The sequence below is a fragment of the Sphaeramia orbicularis genome, chromosome 11 (genome assembly GCF_902148855.1).
Source record: "Sphaeramia orbicularis chromosome 11, fSphaOr1.1, whole genome shotgun sequence".
NCBI lineage: Eukaryota > Metazoa > Chordata > Actinopteri > Kurtiformes > Apogonidae > Sphaeramia > Sphaeramia orbicularis.
Window position 1 is genome coordinate 12627786 of NC_043967.1, and position 25294 is coordinate 12653079.

General features: G+C 36.7%; 2 protein-coding genes across 5 annotated transcripts in view; one reads left to right on the forward strand and one right to left on the reverse strand.

Moving 5' to 3' along the window:
* On the forward strand, nucleotides 1–19556 carry ccn4a (cellular communication network factor 4a). Its single transcript, XM_030146488.1, has 5 exons — nucleotides 1–260; nucleotides 10723–10999; nucleotides 15269–15523; nucleotides 18043–18236; nucleotides 18324–19556. The coding sequence occupies exons 1-5, from the start codon at nucleotides 213–215 to the stop codon at nucleotides 18621–18623; spliced, it is 1074 nt and encodes a 357-aa protein (XP_030002348.1). The 5' UTR covers nucleotides 1–212; the 3' UTR covers nucleotides 18624–19556.
* Nucleotides 19115–25294, reverse strand: part of ndrg1a (N-myc downstream regulated 1a) — a 23164-nt gene continuing 16984 nt past the window's right edge. For 2 of the 4 annotated variants that reach the window (XM_030146484.1, XM_030146485.1), the window contains 4 exons: nucleotides 25027–25074; nucleotides 24514–24549; nucleotides 24124–24175; nucleotides 19115–20641 (listed from right to left, as the gene is read on the reverse strand). In XM_030146484.1, the coding sequence (XP_030002344.1) occupies nucleotides 20427–20641; nucleotides 24124–24175; nucleotides 24514–24549; nucleotides 25027–25074 (351 nt within the window). In that variant the 3' untranslated portion in view covers nucleotides 19115–20426. Of the gene's footprint in view, nucleotides 20642–21641; nucleotides 22157–23339; nucleotides 23377–24091; nucleotides 24176–24513; nucleotides 24550–25026; nucleotides 25075–25294 lie in introns of those variants that run through there. The other 2 variants (XM_030146486.1, XM_030146487.1) reach the window with 2 other exon arrangements.

Sequence of the window (25294 nt, forward strand, 5' to 3'; positions counted from 1 at the left end):
GTATGCTTGGCTCGTCCTCTCAGCCCCTACGTCAGCCGGTCCTGGTTTGAACAGGCTGTCAGAGCCGGTCCCGGACGCAGACAGACGGACAGAGGTGTTCGGAGATGACAGCCACGGGCCCAGGATGTAGGACACCTGCGCAGAGCGGCGTGTGGTGCGTTTAGAGACGGGACTAATTCTGGATTCAATGCATTTGCTTTTCCTGCCCAGGGATGAGTTGGCTCCTGTGGTGGATTCTAACCGCAGCCGGGATTCAACAGGTGGGATGAAGTTTTATTACTAACACTTTCTTAACACTTATTAACACATGATCTGACCTGGATGGAGACCAGATCATGTTTTTAGTCACTTTACTTTCATCTCCATCTAATACCACTGTCCACTTTTCCACTCGGATTGTTTTTTGTTTCTTTCTGTTATCATCTTAGAGCATCCATAACCAAACACTGGGTCGCAACCCATAGCTGGGTCCTGCATGGGAGACGCCAAACATACAGAATAGTCTTCAAACAAACTTTAATTCTATATGAGAGGAAAAAACAACAGCGTTTGATCTGTGTCTACATGCACAATTGTGTGTCAGTGTATTTAACATGAGTATATGTTTTCAGTAACACTTTTTTATGCACCTATTCATAATACACGTTTTATGATCTGCCTTGGAAATAAAATGTGATAAATTTTATACACTTTATTAAGATGAACTGGAAATCAACATGACAGAAGTGTGGGTCAGCTGTTTTCAATGCATATGATGAAGTGTTATTGCACATATATATTAGTTTATATACATTTGTACAATAGGTTTATAAATCTTCCATTAGAAAGGACCTGAAAAGTGGATGTATTGTAATGTGCAGCCAATGTTTTGAAGTAGATCTGGTGCCTGTGAGACAAACATTTCTTTCAGTAAAACTCATTCTCTCGTTAATTCTGAGAATTTCACATTTTGACCCAAGACTGTGTCTTGGAATCTGCAGCCAATCAACATTTTTGACTTCATTTTTTACTCATAGACCAGTGTAATCAGCAATGTACAACCAGGAAGTAACGTTGTTTTGTGCACTGTTTAATCTATTATAAACTGGATCATCATCGTTTGCCTTTTTTAAAATTAATTAATTTTTTTTATTTTTTTTTTTTATAAAGAATGAGACTTTTGGAAACACTGTTCTGGAGTTTGTTAAAACTAAAATTCCCTACATGGACAATAGAGACAGCTGGCAATGTTTTGTCCTAAAGTACCACAATGCAGGCAGACCTTTGTGCTTTGTGTGGTGTTTTGTCATGAATCCAAATGCCATGACTTGTTTTTCCAAGTTATTTTAAGATGGTATGCCACATGTTTATGTTGCTTACGTTGATGTGAGTATATGTTTTCCACTATTGTTGATAGGGTTATCTCAAAGGAAAAGCCCGTCCTTATAGTGACACGTTAGATTCAATTAAATGGACTGACATCTCTGAGGGTAATTATTACCTCTTTAATCTCTAAACTCAAGTGATTATTTTCATCAATCATCCTGCAGTTGCAGATGCTGACAGTTGCTCCACTTTCAGGTCACTGGTGAGGTTTTAGTGCCACCATGTGGTTATTTAGGGCATTAAATGTATGTCTCAGATTTCTGTTCTTCTGCAGGTTCAAAGCCTTTATAAAGTCTAATTACTCTAACATAACTGACAGAAAAACCTTAAAGTCTGGAGTAAATACTTTAATCTGAAACTAACATCTGAGTTAACCTTAATAATAACTGTCTGAATATTCCTAATCACTCATCCAATCAGTGTTGTTTGCTGGTAATATAATAACTGTATGAACGCAAAATAATTAGTTGTGAATGAGGAGAATTTGAGATGTTTAACCCATAAAGACCCAGTGCTACTTTTGTGTCAGGTCCCAAATGAATTTTTCTCTCTATTTAAATTTCTTAAGTGATCAATCACTATTTATCATAATATTATCCTCTCTATTTTGCATTTTTTCAGTGAAAATCGAGTATTTTCCTATATTTAATTTACTGATCATGTACTTTAATCATCATGCTGACGCTGCATTTGGGGATTATTATACAAAAAATAGAGAAACTTAATAAAAGGTGACTTTTTCAGTAAAATCTATCATTAACTGAACATAAACCCAGTGTCTCCATCCACTGTCACTGATTAAACTCCATGGGTTTTACTGGTGAATCAGTGTTGTAAAAGATGATGTTGTTTCCACGTTCATTACCGAACCTCTGAATGTCCGAAGGGGTCATATCTGATGACCATGAAAAGATGAGAATCTTCATTTTAAACCAGTTATTTACATAGATGAATGAATGAATGAAATTTTTATTTTGAACATGTAGACAGTGAAATAAAAACAAATTTCAACCATCAAAATATAAGTACTGGTACATAAATGATTGATAAGCAAACAAACCACAAAAATAAATAAATAAATAACAATAGTAATAATAAATAATTAATAAAAATAATAATAACAACAATAATAATAATAAGATGAAGAAAACAAGATTGATAGGATTAGTGGATCTAAACTCCTTAAAAATTTTATATCAGTAGATGCTTTTGGTCAGTGGTGGATATTTCGGTCTTTATTGGTTAAAGCAGTGTTTGTCGCCTGAAATGTTTAGTAATTGATAATAATAACAAAAAAATAAACTTACTAATAAAAAATATAATGTGAGTTGGCAGAGACAATCCCAATCCATAAAAACAAACTGAAGCCTAAACTGAAGCACTGTGGTTCTGTTTATCTGTCAAATGTTCATTGTGGTTGGTTTCAGATGCTGCAGCTCTTTCATAATTCATAGTTTGAGTTCTTGTTTGTTCAGTATTAATTGTCAGCCTTGTAAATCCAAGCTGGACTGACTGTACATATCCTGACCAAGGAAAATAAAATTGTCACTTTGTGCAGTAATCTACACTTGGCTTTTCTGCCTCTGTCCATAATAGTATACATTATATAGACTAAATGTTGTCTAAAATTAACTTTAATTTGCAACATAGTATAGCAAACTATTACATGATCAAAAACAAATTAATTTTAGCAAAAAAATGTCTTTGTTTTGAATGTCTGGGGTCACCAGAAATGTGTGATGTTAAAATGGGGTCACAAGCCAAAAAAGGTTGGGAACCACTGGGTTAAAGCCATGTTCCTTTAAATCTGCTTTTGTTCCATGTCAATTGTTGTTCTTATCCCTGAGGGAGAGTTTGTCCACGCCTGCTCACATTCACTTGAGCTCCTGAAGCTAAAGGTCATCTGATTTGACCAGAGATTGACAGAAACAGAATAAAATCAGACCAGCAGATGGAGCGGGGTCATCCGTCCTCATCCCCTCACTCAAAAGACAAAACACAGGCAGGTATTTGACATCACATTGGATGAAGATACAAAACAGTGTTACAAGTGAAGGCTAATTGGTTTGTCTAACCCTTTAATGCACCTTTGCCGTGCCCTTTGCCCACCTACAATAGTGTATTCATGTTTGTTTACACACCCACCTCCCTCTGCGCTTGTCTCTTTGTTCAAATGATGGACAGATTTTGTATTCTGTTTGTTTTCTCCGCACTTGCAAATTAGCCTTCAGGCTAAATGAAGTCTTCTGAGGAATGGCTTAGTGGCACAGCAGCGATTAAAAGTCATTTATCTGCATTAGTGTTCACGTCGTACACAGCAGTTATTAATATGGCCTTAATTCTGTTGTAGTGCCAAGAACAAGCTCAGGGTAATGACACAGGGTATGCCATGTGTGAGGTGATTAAGCACGTTTTCTACACAATTGATTATGGATAAAGTGTGCATGTGTGTGTCTTTCATGCACCAGAATCTTGACAAAGTGAACTGTTCTGCTTTTTCATGCCTATGATGATGTGTGAGTAGACAGATAATAGGCACCTGGAGTTAAAGGTGGGGTGCGAGATGTTTTCCTGGAGCATTTTTTCCTATATTGCTTAAAATCCCCTTCACACCAACCAACCACAACCAATTAATTAAATGCTCTTACACAGGGGTGTCAAACTCATTTTCGTTCAGGGGCCACATTAAGTCAAATTTGATCTGAAATGGGCCGGACTAGTGAAATAGTAACATAATAATATATAAATAATGTCAAGTCCAAACTTTCTTCTATGTTTTAGAGCAAAAAAAGTAAAATTATGTGATGAAAATGTTTCTATCTACCAACTATCCTTTAAAACAATGTGAATAACATGAACAAACTGAAATTTCTTAAGAAAACTAAGCGCAATTTTAACAATATTCTGTCTCAGTTTATCATTTAAATGTGTAAATTACAACTTACAGATCACAGTGGATCAACAAATACACAAAACATTTAATAACAGGCAGAATATTGTTAAAATTACACTTCAGACATTTCAAAATGTTTATATTTGTTGAGGTTATTCATGTTTTTGTGAAATGTTAGTTTGTTTTAGTCTAAATATGATAAAATAACATGAAAAATTTTACATTTACAAAGAGAAAAATTTGGAGTTGTGAGTATTTATGGGTTATTATGATAGAATTGTATTAATCTGACCCACTGGAGATTAAATTGGTCTGAATGTGGAACTTGTACTAAAATGATTCAATGTAATTTTTGCATTTCACAAATTCATCCCAGGAGCCGGACTGGACCCTTTGGCAGGCAGGATTTGGCCCCCAGGCCACACGTTTGACACCTGTGCTCTAACACAAAAACAAAAAAATCTAGTCACCTGTGGAACGGACAGGACTGAAAAAACAACCCCCAATCATTTTGAGCACCCAATCAAAATGAATGAATGGTGATATGTCTATCAAACTCAACTGCCATTTGTCCCTCCCCCTCTGCGCGTACCCCTCTTCGTGCATGAATCGTGCGTTCTCAGAGGCTTGGAGCACTTGTACAGGAAGCAAAGCCAGAGCCAGAGCTTGGCTATATTAGTTATATTAGGATGGAAAGTTCACCGGCAAACTGTTTTGTCACAAACATAAATCACTAGGAAATGTAACGTTAGCCAGATAAGTATGAACTGAGGCTGTTCTGGAAGAGCGGGGGTGTTGGAGGAGACTGAATGAGGTATGCATGGATCGGAGCTGGGGCTGCAGCACTCATGAACCCTCAGGAACAAGCATTACATGTGCCAGTACTCTGGAGGGGGGAAGTCTGAAGAAAGGGGTTTGGACTTTGGAATTGAGTATTTTCAAAATGTAGCTTGCTCGAACCGTTTTTCTAAGATCTCATACCCCACCTTTAAACGTTCTCCTCTGGGTGTAGATCAGGCATCATGGGGGTAACTGTTATGTGGTGCTAGTGATCCAAATGAGATGGTTAATGTCAAAGGTTGATTCTAATGCAGGTCTCAAATAGGAATCATATTTTCAGATTCAGTTTTATTTTAAAACAAGCAAATTTAGTTTTCAAAGATTAGATTATGAGCACATGTTCACCGCACTGCGCATATTTTTATTGCTGCGTTCAAGCTGTGACTTCCTCATAGTCTGCCTGACAGGATGCACTCTGTTGGAATAGTCCTTACACTGGGTGACTACTTCAGTCAACATCTATCACTGTGTTATCTCAACATGAAACAGCGACCTCTGAGCTGTACTTACATATTGAAAATGGCAGGCTTTGACAAAGATGCATTGCTTTTTATGTGATGTTTTCTTTTGCAGGGATTTAGTCTTTTTTTTTCCTAGATCAATTGTGAATTGCAAATTTTCCACAAAAAAACAAAACAAAAAACTACTCTCCTGACTCTACTGTGCAACATTATTACATCCTGTGCTCAAGTGTTGCCTAAGAACCACAAAGAAATACAGAAAGAAAGTTTTTTCTTTCTTTTTTTCATATTCTTAAACGATAGTGGAGAGTGACAGACCCATTTCAGCACTAACACAGCTCTAACAAAGTGTTGAAATACGTCTGGCTACACCAGTGTTTTTCAACCCTGGGGTCGGGACCCCACATGGGGTCACCTGAAATTCAAATGGGGTTGCCTGAGATTTCTAGTAATTGATAAAAATAAAGTAAAACTTACTAATGAAAAAAATATATGGTGAGTTGACAGAGACAATCACAATATATAAAAGACAACCTGTGAAGCTGAAACTGAAGCACTGTGGTTCTGTTTATCCTTCAAATGTTCATTGTGGTCGGTTTCAGATGCTGCAGCTCTTTCATAATTCATAGTTTGAGTTCTTGTTTGTTCAGTATTAATTGTCAGCCTTGTAAATCCAAGCTGGACTGACTGTACATATCCTGACCAAGGAAAATCAAATTCTCATTTTGTGCAATAATCTACACCTGGCTTTTCTGCCTCTGCCCATAATAATATACATTATATAGACTAAATGTCGTCTAAAATTAACCTTTATTTGCAACATAGTATAGCAAACTATTACATGACCGAAAACAAATTAATTTTAGTAAAAAATTTTGAATGTCTGGGGTCACCAGAAATGCGTGATGTTAAAATGGGGTCACGAGCCAAAAAACGTTGGGAACCACTGGTCTACACATATAAACATACACCAACTTACACAGTCTCTTATTTCCATATACAATATACATAGCGTTTCATCTGCTGCTGATTCTTTTGGGACTTAAATCACATTAATGTTGTAACTGTGTTTATGCACAACATCAGCTGTTTTCACTTAACGCACGTGTAGAAGCTGTTTCACTCATAAATGACTGAAACCACAATGTTTCAATCATTGCATCCTCTGTTGTTCAATTCTAATTCATATACTTGTGCTTTCTGCTCACGAAGAAATATGTAAAACTTCCTAGCATATCTGCCAAAAAATAAAAATCCAAAATCACAGTTAAGCATTTATCAGACTCACTTTGTGACCCACTCAGGACCATTCCACCACCTACCGCTGAACATTTGGTCACAATCCATCAGCTGAGAACGCTGATCCTGATATATATTTACTACATATGGAAGGACGTATGACTTCTACAGCTTCCATGTGTTTTAATAATGACTTTCTTCCATGATTTTATTGTAGCCACATGTGAACTGGATGAATGGAGACAGAAATAGCAGCACATTCACATCCACAGCCAAGAGGTTTTACTGGAGCTGTCACTGGTTCAAATGGTTCATCATATGTCATCTACAGGTTGTGTAACAGACTCTGACAAAACCACCAATCATCAGACTTTTCAGAGTGATGTAAGTCTCCGCTAGGGATGTAACGATTACCGGTATAACGATAAACGGTGGTAAAATTGCAGACGGTTAGTATTACTGTTTAAATTCTAATTATCATGATAACCGTGTTTGATTAACTTGATTTACACTTTTAGGGGAGAAAACGCCTACGTAAAGATCTGCTTTTATGTCAAATATTTGAGTATAGTTTGAATTTATTACAATTTAAATTGGATATACCTAATATTTGGAACCAATATTCACTTTTAAAGTCTTTGAAAAGGTTCGTTAAGCATCTGTGTGTTATTTATGCAATAAATTATATGCATTTTTCAAATCGGATTTTATATATTTTTTGTGTTTTTTGTCCTTTTATGTTTTTATAGTCGGTTAAAGTGAAAAAATAATAGACAGGTGAGATAAATGAAGTTGTGCTGAAAAAAAGATCCCAAACATGGTTATAGTAAACATTTGTTTATATCAGGGGTGTCAAATTCATTTTAGTTCAGGGGCCACATTCAGCTAAATTTGACCTGAAGTGGGCCAAACCAGTAAAATAATAACATAATAATATATAAATAATGTCAACTCCAAACTTTTCTCTATGTTTTAGAGCAAAAAAGTAAATTTACATTCCGAAAAGATTTACATCTACAAACTGTCCTTTCAAAAGATGTGAATAACATGAACAAACTGAAAAAAATAAGTGTAATTTTAACAATATTCTGCCTCAGTTTATCATTTATACATGTACATTATAATTAACAGATCACAGTGGATCTAGAAACACACACAACATTTAGTAACCGGCAGAATATTGTTAAAATTGTACTTACTTCTCTTAAGACATTTCAGGTTGTTCATATTTGTTCAGGTTATTCACATTTTTTGTTTTAGTGTATATACATGAAAATATTTACATTTACGAAGACAAACATTTGGATTTGCCATTATTTAAATGTTATTATGATAGTATTTTACTGAATCCTGCCAACTTGAGATTGAATTGTTCTGATGTGGAACCTGAACTAAAAGGATTGTTAATATCTTATTGTAATTTTTGCATTTCACAAATTCATCCCAAGGGCCGGGCTGGACCCTTTGGCGGGCCGGATTTGGCCCCTGGGCTGCATGTTTGACACCTGTGGTTTATGTAGTATATAAAGGCAAAATCAAAAGGACTGAAAAACAGACAAAATAGGCTCAGACCACTAAGGGTTAATACTTGACTGTTTCTGCAACAGAGGGTACATTGTGCCTATTATTTTATTTATTTATTTTTTTAAAAAAACTTGGTTAAATTATTTCAGTGTGTGTATCAGTACTTTTTGAACGTTTTGAGCACATTTCAATAATACCGCAATAATAATGATAACCACGATAATTTTGGTCACAATAACCGTGATATGAAATTTTCATATCGCTACATCCCTAGTCTAAGCATCATACACATTTAATGATACCCAGAAGCTTCGTTATGGTCACAACATCTTCTTTTGGTGTTTTCTTCAAGCACATCATGTTCTCAAAACCAACAGAAATTCACTTGGATTCTAAAACGTACTGTTCCTGTTATACACTGTTCAAATGATTAAAAAAGATCCCTCCGCTGAGACTTGTGACCACGGTCTAAAACTAACCTCTAAGTTGTTAATGTGCCTCATGTGGCCCGTTCAGCGTGAACATCTGCTCTGAAGCTGCTCAGACTGTGATCTTGGCTTCACACAGCAGCTCCTAAGAGGCAGAACAGCCCGAGGGGGACATCAGTACATTTTATCAGCACTGGCTCGTAACTTTCCAATACAGTTACTGATTAGATTTATTAACTCGTTTCAAAGATAGACTTTGTCATTGATGAGCTTATCTCCGCTGAATGCTTAATTCATTTTTAGAGTCATATTTAATTTATTGCGCAGCAGGACCGGAGGTTTGTAGTGTGCTCGGGAGTCAGTGAAGTGTCGGATACAAAAGAACTGAGGAAAGATGGATTATGGATATGAAAGATGTTGCCTCACCACATTTTATTTAATAACACAAGGAATTCCAGTTCACTATAAGTCTGACTTTGTGTGGCCTTTGTTAGATCGCATGGTTTATTGTTCTTATTTGCTGTTGTTTTTAATCTTACAGCTTTTTATGTTTTAATCTATTCTTGTATTTTATTCTTTTATTTAGGCTTTATCTATTCTTCTGTATTTTTATTTATTGATTTTTTAATTTTTTTTTTTCACTTTTTTTTAATTTTATTTTTACAGTTCTTTGTCTTTAAATCTATTATGTCTTTAATCTATTGTTGTATTTTACTCTTATTTTGGTTTTTATTTATTTTTCTGTACAGCACTTTGGTCCACTGTGGTTGTTTTAAAGTGCTTTACAAATAAAGTTGGATTGGATTGGATCATATGTTTCAGTTCAAAGAACATGGTTCAGCTGAAATCGCTGTTAATAATAATTATAAAATATAGGAAATAACTGAAACTTGAACTGACTGTCCGCATTTTTTCACTTAATATGTGTAGATAATGTATTTATTTAATGCTAAGTATTTATATGTAGGAGGGATTTTCGTGAAATTTTCAGGTAACGTTGATACTGGCACAAGGAAGAAATGATTACATTTTGGTGGTGATCGAGGGCTTTCATGAAAATCCCTCCATAACTTTTTGAGTTATCTTGCTAACAAACAAACAAACAAACAAACGCGCATGGGAGGCGGATCTGTCTTGGCGGAGGTCTGTGCTCTCCGAGTGCTTTTCTTGTTATTAATATTATTATTACTACAGGTGTTTTATCATATTATTTTACCTTACTTTTACTGTACATATTATATATTTATATATCTTTTATTCTGTTTTTATCACTTCTTACCTTCCATTTTTAGTTGTCTATGGGGATGTCTGTTGGGATGGGTCAGTGTGTTCACCTCTGCTAAGAGGTATTGTGATCACTTTGCTTTGTATGTTTGTTTGTTTGTTAGCAAGATAACTCCAAAAGTTATGGACGGATTTGGATGAAATTTTCAGGAAATGTTGATACTGGCACAAGGAACAAATGATTAAATTTTCGTGGTGATCGGGGGGGGGGGGGGGGGGGGGGGGGGGAGAGACTGATCTGCCTTGGCGGAGGTCAAGTGCTTTTCTTGTTTGTACTGCTGTCGTAACCTAATAATTTCCTGCAAAGGATCAATAAAGTCTCTATCTATCTATCTATCTATCTATCTATCTATCTATCTATCTATCTATCTATCTATCTATCTATCTATCTATCTATCTGTCCGTCCGTCCGTCCGTCCAAATGCATCAGTTAAAAGGTTAAAGAACTTGGCCCTGAAAACTATCTGATTAGTTAAATACAGGTAGTGTTTTTTTTTATCAGGCTGTGCTGACTGAATAAATGGTAAATTATTAGAAGTTGTAGTTCAAATGCATAAATAAGTTGTCATGTTATAATTACATACTCACTTCTTTTTCTAAACCTGGACTGCATTGCAATGACTACCTTACTATGAACTTAATGAAATCCGAACATTTGTTTCCCTTCTACCCACCCCCCTCTTTCCAGGCCTACTCCCAGAATTCCACTGCCATGCCGCCGACCACAGCGGTCACAGACGCATACAACCGGACGCAGTACTGCAGGTGGCCATGCGACTGCCCCAAGGCCATCCCCACCTGTCCGCCAGGCGTGAGCCTCCTCATGGACGGCTGCGACTGCTGCAAGACCTGCGCCCGGCAGGTGGGCGAGGTGTGCAACGAGGCGGACACCTGCGATTACCACAAGGGACTGTACTGTGACTACAGCTCGGACAAGCCTAGGTACGAAAAAGGAGTGTGTGCATGTAAGTGTCCCTCAGCAAAACCAACAAACAAACAACTGCTTTTTTAACCCATAAAGACCCAGTGCTACTTTTGTGGCAGTTCCCAAATTAATTTTTCTCCATATTTAACCTTTCTGAAGTGACTTATTATCGTCTATTATAATACTATTGTCTGTATTTTGCATTTTTTAGCCTAAATCATGTATTTTCCTATATTTAATTTACAGATCATGTAGATGCTCATAAAAACTCAGGTGGATAGTTGAAGGTTATTGTATAAAAACAGAGAAAACTGAGGAAAAGGTGACGTTTTCAGCAAAGATATCATTAAGTGAACATAAACCAAAGTGTGTCCATCCACTTTTCAAATATCAAACTCCATGGTTTTTACTGGTGAATCAATGTTGTAGAAGATGACAGTGTTTCCACGTCCACTACGGAGCCTCTGAACGTCCAAATGGGTCATATCTGATGACCATGAAAAGATGACAAACTGCATTTTACACCAATTATTTCAACATGTTCATAGGTTTAATGGTTCAGAAGTTATTAAACATTTTACATTAGTAGATGATTTGGTTGCCGGTGGCTGTTTGGGTCTTTATGGGTTAATATAAGGAACATCTAAGCATTTTATTTTAACATGATAAATGATGTTGGACTTAAGTAGAGCATGTGTGGTCACCGGTTGTCATAGTGATGAATCAAGTGGCCCTTGAAATGAACATTGATATACAGTATATAGTTACAATTTTGGTGTTCTTTATTGCATTTCAAATGCAATAAAGAACACATATTGTCTTGAATATACATTTTTGCTGAAGTATCAGACACAAAATTGCTGTAAAACAGAAAATCACTAGAAAGACAAAAACAGATATCAGTACATTGATGCAAATGAGTACAAATTAAAGCAGGTAAGACCACTACACAAGCAGCTTTGTCGTTATATTCTACTTGGTTATGCAATGCTCTGTTTCTTATGCAAGAAATCCAGGTCATGCTAAAAATGCAAGCCTTCATTCAATTAACAGTTTAACAATGGCAAGATCACCGGAGCTGCATTTTGCACTTTACAGCATTCAAATAACTGTAACTCCTGAACTGTTTGCACTATCCACAAAATTCAAATGTCATTGGAAAACTGAGATCCTCAGCTTTCCGACACTGAATATTCAAGACCAAAAGGCATGTTTGAGCAGATGTAAAATATTTGAAAATTTGTATCACTTGAGCGATATCTCTAAAGTAAGGAGGATGTTGTCGAAATTGGATCTTGAAATGATCATTCACATTTTCATCTCTTCTCGTATTGATTACTGCAATTCTGTGTTCACTTGTTTCAATAAGATGACTCTCAACAGACTTCAGATGGTACAGAATTCTGTCTCTAGACTTTTGACAGGTACACCCAGGACAGCCCACATCATCCCCCCGTTTTGTCAGCTCTTCATTGGCTTCCAATCAAATTTCGTATTGATTATAAAATTTTAGTCCTGACTTTCCAGGTGTTGCATGGTCAGGCCCCCCAGTATATTGCTGACTTGTTGTGCCCCTACTCCTCAGGGCGCACCATTAGGTCCAAGGTTATAATAGTTTTGGATTTTTCAATATAGTTTAGTTTTATTTAGTTTTGACTTTTTTTTCTCTAATTCAGTTAGTTTTAATTCGTCTTTAGAGCAGGTTTGCTAATTTTTATTAGTTTTCCTTTTTTCTAAATGCTTAGTTTTAGTTTAGTTTTAGTATTAATTTTAGTTTTGTCGTATCTTTTATCTTCTTCTCCATCGTATTCAAATCAATCCCAGACAGGACTTTGCTGCTTTCTCCCTACTTTAGTCTCCATGTTTCCAAGTAGAGTGGGGACCAGAAGACGACTGGAAACCACAAGTGACGAGAAGTGATGGACCATGAAGTGTCGTATGGTGCCGCTAGATAAAATTGCTAGAGTGAAATAAATCAATTTTGTATCAATCCGACATTGACAAAGACGAAAATAAGGGAATTTTATCCATAATTTTATACGTTTTAGTTAGTTTTCTAAACACACAATACAGTTTCACTTAGTTATTGTTTTTTCTTTTAATTCTAGTTTTTTTTTTTTTTTTTCAGTTAACGAAAATGTTTTTTCAATTCTAGTTTTTGTCATTTCGTTAGTTTTAATTAACAATAATAACCTTGGTTAGGTCTGGAGGCCAGAGCATCCTGATGGTCCCAAAGACTCATTTTAAAACCAGAGGAGACCTGTCCTTTCAGGCTGTAGCCCCCAGACTCTGGAATGACCTGCCCCTGTCCCTCTGTGTGGTCGACTCCATGGACTCTTTCAAGAAGCAGCTCAAGATATTGTTTTTTAGGAAAGCTTTTGGTTGATGGATTTACCCTTTTTATCTGTTTTATGGAGTTATTCTTATGTTTTATTGCACTCATTTTATGTACAGCACTTTGTGAGATTAATCTGTGAAAAGCGCATTATAAATTAGTATTATAGTATTAGTATTATTAGTCCTTGCAGACTAGAACTACATCTGCAAATGGACGTCCATCAGTCCTGGTGCATCTATAGCCTGTCCATCCATGGGAGTGGATCTCTCCTTCACTGTGGTTCTCCCCGAGGTTTCTCCCTTTTCCCACTGGGTTTTGAGTTTTTCCTTGCCGAGAAGGAGGGTCTAAGGACGGGGGATGCCCTGGACACTACTCATTTTCTTGCTGTTTATTTGACTGTTGTTTACTCCAACTGCCTCTGTAAAGCCCTTTGAGATAACCTTGTTGTGATATTGGGATATACAAATAAAGTTGAATTGAATTGAAATTGAATAAATAAACTTTAGTTACTTACTTACTTTTTGCAATCTCAAAAAGTTTTGTTATCAACATTTATAGTTGTTTCTGATAATAAATATGCTAAAAACTTCAAATTTTAAGCATGTATTATTTATAATAATGATAATTAATGGTCAGATATTGAAAGTTAAGTTCTTTCTGGAAACAGGTGCAAAAGAATTGGCAAAAAAGACATTTTCTGACACTTATCGCAAAGATAACATAAAGACACCTAGGCGTCCTGTTATACTGGCAGTCTTAAAAAGGTTAAATCAAACTGATATTGGTTGTTTCCAATTACTTATGTATGATATCTCCTCAAAAATAGCCAAGTAGTGGTGTACTTTGGTAAAATTGAGTCTTACTTGTTACATATTTGGCTTTGCTAGATTTTCCATGACATTGATATTAATAATTGGTTGTGTTGTATTTGTCTATCAGCTAAAATTTACTTAGGGGGTCAAATGAGTGGCCATTTTTGTCCAAAAAAACCCACAAAAAAACAAGTTTTAAGAAATGCATAGAATTGTGTTGAAATAATGCTAATCCATTTGTGCACAGACTACTGATATTATTTGACAGTGGAAGCTATATTTTCAGAAATACTGGATTTTGAATAGCATGTGTATGTGAAAACTTTTGCAAGTGGACGGATGTGACATTACCCATGATGATCTGGTCAGTACCACTGCTTTATTAGTAATAAACTTATATACTTACTATTGCTAATGATCCTCTTATTCATAAATGTTATTATTGTGGATCTAAAACAATAACAGCTGACACAAAAATACAAAATGTGTCAGTGGACGGATGTGACATGGTTGTTACAGATCCCATCATACTGATGCTCGGCAGCCATGTCACCGTTTACACTAATGATCCCTGTGCAAAAACTAGGATCAGAATTATTTATTGTGTAGTTTATCATCATACTAAAGAGGAAATAACAATATAGAATTGTTTCTTTATAAAAATGCTCATTATTAGAAAACTGTTGATTTCAAAAGTGACGTGTGACATTCTTAATGTATGTATTGGCATAACATAAGCAGGATGGATCAGCACCATACTCCATATTGAACCTGTAAAAATAAAACATGTGATATGTAGGATAGAATCTGGTAAGAAAAACTGGGGAATCTAAAAGAATAGAATATTTGTTTTTCAGGTAAATTCAGTTCAAATATAACTTGGCCATTTGTGACATGAAAATATAGCATTAATGTGATGTGATGAAATTGGACATTTTTGACCTGAAAACATAGTTCATATGACCATCAACATGTTGAACAGAACTGAAATCCTGTACATTTGCAGAACTTGCATTTACCAACACAAAGTTCCTTTGGGGATTCACTTCTATTGATTTCTTATGCACAAAGACAGAAATAAGACCTCTAAGCAAATTTTAGCTGCTATAATAAGTGATTCTTTCCCTTCCTCTTTTGCCTCCTTCTCTCTTTTTACCAGATATGGTTGGAACAGGCTGTGAGCATGATGGTGTGATCTATCGTAACGGGCAGAGCTTCAAGCCCAGCTGTAAATACCAGTGTGTGTGTGTGAACGGGGCCATCGGCTGTGTGGCGCTGTGCACAGAGTCCCAGCCTCCTCGGGTGTGGTGCCAAAACCCACGCCGGGTCAAAGTCCGAGGACAGTGCTGTGAGCAATGGATCTGTGATGAACCCAAAAGAGGGCGCAAGACAGCGCCGCGGCATGCAGTAGAGGGTAGGTCTGTACACCACAGACATGTGTTTGGGCTAATATACAGCAGTTTGAACTTCAGACCCAATGATGCAAGTCTCACAGCTTTACTAAAAAAAAGAAAACATGTCCACTGCAAAGAGCATTCCATAAAAACCTGTTGCATTATGCTGTTTCCAGTCAAGACAACTATTTAATGTAAGAAAGCCAAAACTTTTACTTTCCTGGATGTCAGAGGTGTATAGTGTACAGTTTGATTAGTCTAGGAGTTGCACTTTTCTCCCAGTTTTGCCCAATAGGATCCTGAATTCCACTCAATCTCCACGTAACACATGATACAGATGAGAGAATTAAAGAAATCTTCCCAAATTAGTAACTCATCTTTATTATTGTTGTACTTTATGGGACTTAACTATATACATTGTAATGCATAGCAGTCGCTCCCAAACCTTTTTTAGACATACAAATATATCATGAATATTTACTGTTTTACTGATTGATTGATGTATTTATTTCGAATATGAATGTCAAAACAGAAGAAAATAAATAAACAAAGCACTGAATCATAAGAGATGTAATACATCTTCGAAAAGGAGTGAGAAGAAGCATAACTTATAAACTCCCACCCCTTCTCCTTATAACAATAATAATCTTCCTAGTCTAAGCATATCTATATTATACACTATAATATGACTGATACTGATTACTTATTATTAAATACTGAGGCTTTTACCCTCACAACAATTGATTTTCACTTTGCTGGATTGTTGGAACTTTGTTCATTTTACTCGCCAACCCAATAAAAACAGCCTCATGACCTATTCTGGGTCCTGACCCTAAGTTTGAGACAGGCCCATCCAGAGGTTATTTCACTGTGTACTGTTAAACTATTGTAGATTTACAGTGACTGTAGGAGGCCAAATGTGTCACAGACCAAACTGGGAGATCCCAGCACCTACAGGTCATCTGCCAGTGAGGTCTGATTTATACATTACTATGCTCAGGTATATCAGCATTTCCCTCCACATCAGTGTTTTTGTGAAAATCCCTCTAGGTAATCATACAGTTTAATACAGGGGTCTCAAACTCATTTTCTTTATGGGGCCACATTCAGCCCAATTTGATCACAAGTGGGCCAGACCAGTAAAATAATTGCATAATAACCTATAAATACCGACAACTCCAAATTTTTGTCTTTGTTTTAGTGCAAAAAACCCTGATTAAATTATGAAAATACTTCCTTTATAAACTATCCAAACAAAAAAGATGTGAATAACCTGAAAAAAAAAGAAATTTCTTAAGAAAAATAAGGGCAATTTTAACAATATTATGCCTCAACTTTTTTCATGTTCATTATGGATTGGATCTACAAAGACACTGTTGTTTGTCCATCAGTCTCGATGACAACCTTGACTTCAGTGTTTGTGGGTCCTGGATCGGCTTGTCAGCCCTATTTTTGCCCAGAAGTATCTACCAGAAAGACACTAAACACTTAGTAACAGCAGAAAATTGTTCAAATTGTGCTTAATTTTCTTTGGACATTTCAGGTTGTTCATATTTCTTTCATATTATTCACATTTTATTGTTACAGGATAGTTTGTAAATGTAAGTTTTTTCATAATTTAATGTTATTTTTTTACACTAAAACAAAGACAAAAATTTGAAGTTGTCATTATTTATAGGCATAGTGGAATATTTTTTCACATCAAACCGAGGAGAACATATGGAGTCATTACTTTTTGTAGGTTTTTATGCTATTATTTTACTGTAGATCATATTGGTCTGTATGTGGAACCTGAACTAAAATGAGTTCGACAGCTTTGACTGTGGAATTTTTGCTCTTTGCAAATTCATCCCACGGGCCGAACCTTTGGTGGGCCGCATTTGGCCCCTGGGCCGCATGTTTGAGACCCCTGGTTTAATACCTAACAGTAGAAGATGATTTACAAGAGTAGAAAATATGATTAGGATTGGGTTGAAGACATGGAAAGCAGCTGCTGTGTTTGGCAGTTCTAAAGTCCATAGTTCTGTGAGTACAGTCTGTATTCCACAAGGTTCAGAAGGTTTAGGTGTGTGTGTGTGTCTGTGTGTGTGCGTGTGTGTGTGTGTGTGTGCGCTGGGACAGACCAATCCTTTCCTGTGAAAGCCCTCACACTGTTTTTGAGTCATCTCCAGTCATTTTAGTGCAGCTGTGCTATGAGCCATATAAGGAACAGTGTGCATGAACATCTGTCTATGTTGAATAAAGATACCAAAAAATACCAGAATACTGGGTCTAGTAAAAAAAAGAAAGATTTGGATGATAAACATGTACATGAAGGTGCATTGTTCTAATATTTTAATTACAAATATATGGTGGAAATGTAATGGGCTTGGTAAGACTTGATTTAATGTATTTTTAATTTAATTACCATAAATAACAATAATCATCATCATGATGATGATGGTGATGATTATTATTATTATATAACTTGCACCAGTTTGTGTGTTAGACATGATCTATTTACTTTGCTCGTCTTCATAACCTGTCTCCACTGATTCAGCTTTACCAGCTGAGACCAGGAGCTGGCACAAGAACTGCATTACCCAGACTACCTCATGGAGCCCCTGCTCAAAGACCTGTGGCCGCGGCCTGTCCATGAGGATCTCCAACGCCAATGATCAATGTGAGCTGGTCAAAGAGTCCCGTCTGTGCAACCTGCGGCCCTGCGACGTTGACATCACCAAACACATCAAGGTAAAGGAAGGCTAAGAAATGTCTTAGAAAACTCAATGAAAACTTTTCATACCTAATGTTTTCTGTTTTTCTTTCTTCTTCCCTCAGCCTGGAAAGAAATGTCTGAACATCTACAGGGAAGAACAGGCCACAAACTTCACCATCTCTGGTTGTACCAGCAAGAAACAGTACAGGCCCAAATACTGCGGCGTCTGCACAGACGAGCGCTGCTGCATCCCCTATAAGTCCAAGACCATCGACGTGGACTTCGTGTGTCCTAATGGGATGGGCTTCACCTGGAAAATGATGTGGGTCCAGGCCTGCTTTTGCAACCTGAGCTGCAAAAACCCCAATGACATCTTCGCAGAGCTGGAGAGTTACTACGGTTACCCCGAAGTCGTGAACTAAAAGGTTTATCGATCAGGCTCAGACTCTTTCTTCTGACTTCTTTAAAAATGATGGTTAATTCTTCTGCAATGTTTTGTATTTGTAATACGTATGATTATGTACAAGGGATTTTCTTATCTTCTTTTTTCCTATTGGAAAAATTTGTAAATATGAAACATGTACTTGTCTCCAGAACAGATTCTTAAAGCATAATGTGCTTTTGAGGAATATTTGAGGAAATGCTTTTGCAAGTGAAAATATTCAGGCAGTGAGTGTGTGAATTTTTAAAGGCTTAATTTATTTATGTTGCTTTTACATATGTAAATCTCAAATGCTCTCAAGAACAAGTAGTGTTTAGACTCACCTGTCAAATTTGATGAGGTTTTACTGTAGCAGTTTCCATCACATTTTCCTTAAAGTGAAAAGTGAAAAGGCAGATACAAGCCCAGATGCCAAAGACAGTGTGACTAACCCCATTTTCCATTATTAAATAACGATGCAATCAGGGAAAATCTGTTACAAGTTTTTTTTTATTGTCATTTTTTAAATAAATACAAACTGTTATGTCATTTTAATGCTTTTCTACAGCATTAGATGGTTGTGCATTGCATCTTTACAAAGCCGTTTATATGTTCTACAAAGCAAATGTCGCTGTAGTGCAAGTAAAATATGGGAGTAGAAGGTTTCAGGTAAGTTCTACAGCTACCCTAGTGTGAACATGTGGACCTATGAACTTCACTCATCCCAGAAATCCACAACCACATAGGAGCATCGTATCTAAAAAGTGAACAATTCTATGGCACATCTTTGTTCTTTTGTGCTTGATTGCATAGAAATAATCATAAAAAAGAGAAAAATAACTTTGTCTGAAGCCATGATCTATTAATAAAGCATATCATGTAAAAGCTTTTGAATTTTTCAGTGTGTTTTGATTAATGACCAAGCATAAAGTCTAAAAAAAAAGATCACTGTATATCGTATTTCACCAGGGAACAGATATATAACTTGTTAAAAGTAGTTATAACAATAGAAAATGTTTTGAAATGGACACTGGCGGGATACAACTACATCATTAATAGGCTGGCTGCATGTATATGACACTTGAAGTCTGTCCCTTAATTTCACAAGGTATATAGCATGTTTTGAGGCTGCTTCTTGCATTTATCCAAGTGCCCCCGTCCCATTCTCGCTCCACATCTACAAATCTGCTCCTACATACAAACGACAACACTTCAGACGCAGAAAAAAAAAAAATGAATAAATGATCAAACAATAACTGAGAAGGAAAAAAAAATGGACATTTACAGTCAGGTATATTTGAGAAAGCTGTGTCAATATGGTAAACATGGACAAAAAACAGGAATAAGAGGGAATGCAGAAATAGAAATGAAAAATGTATGAGGGATTATGTGAGAGACATGTACAAGCTGGTGTACTCGTAGCCACAGCTTTCTCTGACATTCTCTGCTTCGGCGTCTCCGAATGCTGCGTTGCCTCTAAGAATTGTCTGATCAAAAATGTGTTGTTGAGTCCCTCTATGGAAAAAAATTCCCTCAGGAATCACAGTACAGGCAGACGTCCTACCTCAAAGACAATACATTTTCCCCAATCAGGACACCTCGGCACAGAAACTGCAAATGAGTGTGTCTTGTGCGTATGATCATATCCAGGTATATTATCTCAGCGCCTTTCTTTCTTTCATTCACATCGTTGTATTTTTAAGTGAGTAGGAAAGCGTGTGTCTGTGTGAGTTTAGAGGCAACGCAGCATCGAACTGAAGGATCTTGGAGAGGTTCAGGTGTCTGGAGAGTGGAGGGAGTTGACTTAGCAGGACACTTCGGTGGACTTGGGGACGGATTGATCGGCGTTGCTGCTGTCCATGGTGTCCGTATGGGAGCGGCCGCGGTTCTCGGACGTGTGACTGCGGCTGCGGTTTCCCTCATGGGTGTGAGAGCGTGAACGGTTGCCGTCGAAGGAGGTGACGCTGGAGCCGGAGGCGGTACGGGAGCGCACCAGGCGGGTCATGCTGGCAGCCGGCACTGAGGAAGAGGAAGATTTAGAAGAGTTGTACGCACAGTTTAAACTAGAGCTGTTTGATGCCAGAAATGTTATTAGGATCGATTAAATTTCAAAACCATGTATTTGGGATACATTTCTCCAGAGGTCGAAAACATACATAGATACTTATTCAGTATATTACTAGCTGCAGGGGAAAAAAAGAAATAACTAAACCGTGGATGACACAAGAAGAACCGACAATTAATAACTGGATAGACATAACCATGGGAATGTATAGGATGGAAAGAATAACCTTCGCTGTACATTTGAAGAGGGATTGTTTTGTGCAACACTGGGAGGGATGGGTGAGATATGTGGAGCCTCTGAGATCTGATTTTGCTGAGATGAATGCATGAATATGAACCCAAAATCCTCTGAAGGAAATATGTTTTTGTGTTTTTATTTATACATCGATTCTTTACTTTGAGATCCTGTATGCTAAGACAATGATGAGCAGCTTAATAGTTTTTTTTTTTGTTTTTTTTTTTATAACACCAACTCTCTGGATGTGTATAGTTTGTGTATTTGTCAGATTTTTCAACGGCTGAGAAAACCTGAATTCTTTCAATAAAAATAAAATTTAAAAAAAGATTAATCAAATTAGTTGTTGACTATTAAATTCATTGACAACCAATCTGATAAACATTTTAAGATTAAAAAAAAAAAAAAACTATCTAAATTATGCAAATTCAGCTTTTGCTTATTGTTTTTTCCCTCTTCTATGACAGTAAACTACATGTTTGACTTGACATGATCAACATTTTTCCATCATTTACTGACATTTTACAGACAAAACAACTAATTTATAACTTGAGAAAATAAATCATCATAAAATAATTAGGAGAATAATAGTTGCAACTTTAATCAGTACTAAGAATTTTGTGTTGGTAGATAATACTGATCCTGATAAAACAACAAATCTTTATTTCTTTGGAGTTTAAAGGCTGATAAATGCTCCTGAGTAAAGAAACAAAATAGTTATTTGAGACTTTAAACTCCTTTTACAGTCACAACTTATCACTGACATTTTTTCTATTTTAGAGGTAGTCTGTATTACACTGATAAAATATTTTTAACAACATAATATTAAAAAAAAAGGTGAAATGTTTAAACAAAGTAAATCCTAAAAGAAAAGATAATGTTAAAATGCAAATTAGCTTTAATCAATAATGCCATTTGTCACAATATAAAATGTTATCAGTATAAATGATCATACCCAGCCCTTATTTTAACAACAGTCTATTGTGACACTGTTGTTAACCAACTGTAGCGCAGTAAAGATCAGGACGTGTCCTTATGCTGAGGTCAGGTTACATTCCAGTGAGTACACAAGTCACTTATTAACCAGCGACAAAAGAAAAGGAGTTCAAACCACCAGATAAAGATCAAGTTCTTTGTCTCACCACAAGGAGGCAGAATTCTCCCCTTTCAGACATAAAACATCTAAGTTTAACACCTTAAGATAACCCTAAACTGGCAAAATTCAGCTGTACAGTGGTGTGCAAAAATATTACAACACTTGTCAATTCTTAAACTGGTGGTTTATGTTTTTCCCAGAGCCTGAATTTCACTTTTTTGCTATTGCAAAAGGTAAAGGCAAAGGTACTGAGAATGTTTCACCTACAAATTTATCAGTCCAGTCCTTTTTTTTACATTTTACTCTAATATTTAGTGTGGCCCCCCTTGGAAACTCTAAGGCAGAGGTGTCAAACTCATTTTAGTTCAGGGGCCACATACAGCCTAATATTTTATAAAGTGGGCCGGACCAGTAAAATACTATGAATAATAGGATAACAACTTATAACCAAAGTTTTTTCTATGTTTTTGAGTGAAAAAGTCAAATTCCATTATGAAAATGATTACATCTACAAACAGTACTTGGACATAACATGATCAAATATGAACAACCTGCACATTCTTTTTTAAAAAAAAATAAGTGCAATTTTAACAATATTACGCCTTAGTTTATAATTTATACATGTGCATTATAATTTACAGATCACAGTGGATCTAGTAACAGGCAGAATATCGGTAAAATTAGAGTACTGTGAAGGCATTTCAGGTTGTTCCCATTTTTTGTAAAAGGCTACTCTGTAAATGTAAACATTTTTGTGGAATTTTAACTTTTTTAAAATTGAAACAGAGAAAAATTTGCAGTTTTCTTTATTTATAGGTTACTATGACAGTATTTTACTGGTCTGACCCATTTTAGATTGAATTTACCTAAAATTATTTAAATATCTTCAGTGTAATTTTGGTGTAACTTTTGCATTTCACAGACTCATTCCCAGGGCTGGATTGGACCCTTTGGTGGGCTGGTTTTGGCCCCCGGGTCACATGTTTGACACTTGTGCTCTAAGGAAACTCTCAGGAAACTCTCTGGAATGAGTTTCTGAGAGTGTGGAATGACACTGGGGTTGAAACTCTCGGAAAATACATCGACATAATGCCAGAAAGATGCGCTGCTGTGATTGTTGCCAAGGGGGGCCAACCTAAATATTAGAGTAAAATGTAAAAAACAGACTGGACTGATACATTTGTAGGTGAAATATTCTCAGTGCCTTTGCCTTTACCTTTTGCAATGGCAAAAAAGTGAAATTCAGGCTGTGGAAAAAAAAAACCCACCAGTTTCTTAAGATTTGACAAGTGTTGTAATATTTTTGCACACCACTGTACAGTTCTGAAAAACATACATCACAGATCCACAGTGACTAACATAGATAGATAAATAGATACTTTATTCATCCCATACGTTAAAAAACAAACAGTTGTAAAAAACACAATCGTAAAAAACACTAACTTTCCACAGGGAGTCAGTGCAAAGGAGACTGTTGTGCTTAGAGTCAGTGCAATGAATGAGTCTGTGCAGAGGATATACTATAGATATACAGGGTGGGGAAGCAAAATTTACAATATTTTGAGGCAGGGATTGAAAGACAGATTGAAAGAGTTTATTGAAAGTCATGAGAATTTAAATCTTCAAATCATATTTTACTGCATTTCTAACGGTCTTGTTGTCTACCTCAAGTTCAATTGCCATTTTTCTCATGGATTTGGTTGGATCCTTTAGGATTTTGGATTTGAGAGCTTTAATAAAAGCTTTGGTACGTTTTTTGTTGCTTCCTCCACTTCCAGACTTTCTCATAATAGTTTTGCTCATAGTCATTCTCTTCTTTCCATTAGAAACAGTCTTTATGGACACTCCAACTATTTTTTGAAATCTCCTTTGGTGTGACGAGTGCATTCAGCAAATCACACACTCTGACGTTTGCTTTCCTGATTACTCATATGGGCAAAAGTTTCTGAAAAGGTATGGATAATAGTGTTAGGTATGATTATGACATCAATATATGTTTGGTTTCAAAACAATTGACGTAGTGCCTGCTGAGAAAAAACAACTAAATGTTCATTGTAAATTTTGCTTCCCCACCCTGTACGATAGAAGTGCTGCAAGAATACTTACTGTATCCCATTCCCTGGATGAAGTACTTGAAAGCTTCTGTCAGTTTGCCAGGCTGCAGAAGAGAAGAACACAAGGAGGGAGATAATCAGTCCTCCTGTCATTAATTATCAGACTTGTTTACATAACATTGACAGATTCAATCCCTCATCTAGGAGCTTACTGCCCCGATCTCAGATATGACAGCTGCCATGAGCAGGTGCTACGCAGTATGGAGGATTACAACCTGACAACTGTGGTCTGCATGTGCCACTCGCTAATGCTCTTAAGTGCAACCTTCTTACAACACCCGTCTTTCCACCCTCACATCCACCCTCTGTGCTGATTATCCCGCACTAACACTGCGTCTTGCAAAATGTTTTTCTCCTGTTTCTGTCTCTGGCATCTACACACCTGGTCAACCTGGGGCATGCCACCGCAGTCAGCCATCTGGAGAGAAGAGGGGAAAAGAGGTCATTAGCATTTAGCATGTTACCGCTTGTATATTCACACAGCAGCAGCCACACACCATTACCCCCCATTACACTCAACATGCCCCTTTTGAACGCGCCAAAACACCTTGTCCATGTTCCCTCCAATCAGTGTTCATCTACACAATGAACTGTTAACCCCAATAAAACGCACCCATTTTAGGCCTAATAGCCCTTTGGTTTCAGCTGTGAATCATAAAAAGGTACCATAGGGTAACGCAAGTGGGTCAACTGCAGCGAATTGTGCCCTCAGTGGTAACATGCACCTCTTGAGGGCCCATTCACTTGACCTATTTCTGGTTAATGTGTCACCAAGTAAATGCTGAGCCACTGGAAATTTATCAGTCCATGCTTTTCCGTCAAGGCTATTTTCATGTGAAGGAAAATATGGGACAGGAGTGTTGGGTGGGCGGGTGGGTGGGTGTTGGGGGCTCACCTTCAGCAGGGTAGTTTTTGTTGGGTCCAGCTTGGTGTTGCACTCAACCTGTGTGCACAAAGGAAACGAATCCATTGAATAAAGCTTTTTCTGCGGTGCAGTGGTTTGAATATGAACTTGAATGAAACACTTCGATGTACTCTACGATCTAGAGGCCAATAAGTAACGCTCTTCAGGGGGTTTGGAGGCCTCCCTAAAGCAATTGTGAGTCTTTGAACTTCCAGTCAGGTAAATGAAATCTGAATTACTTGATTTTTTGTCTCCCAAC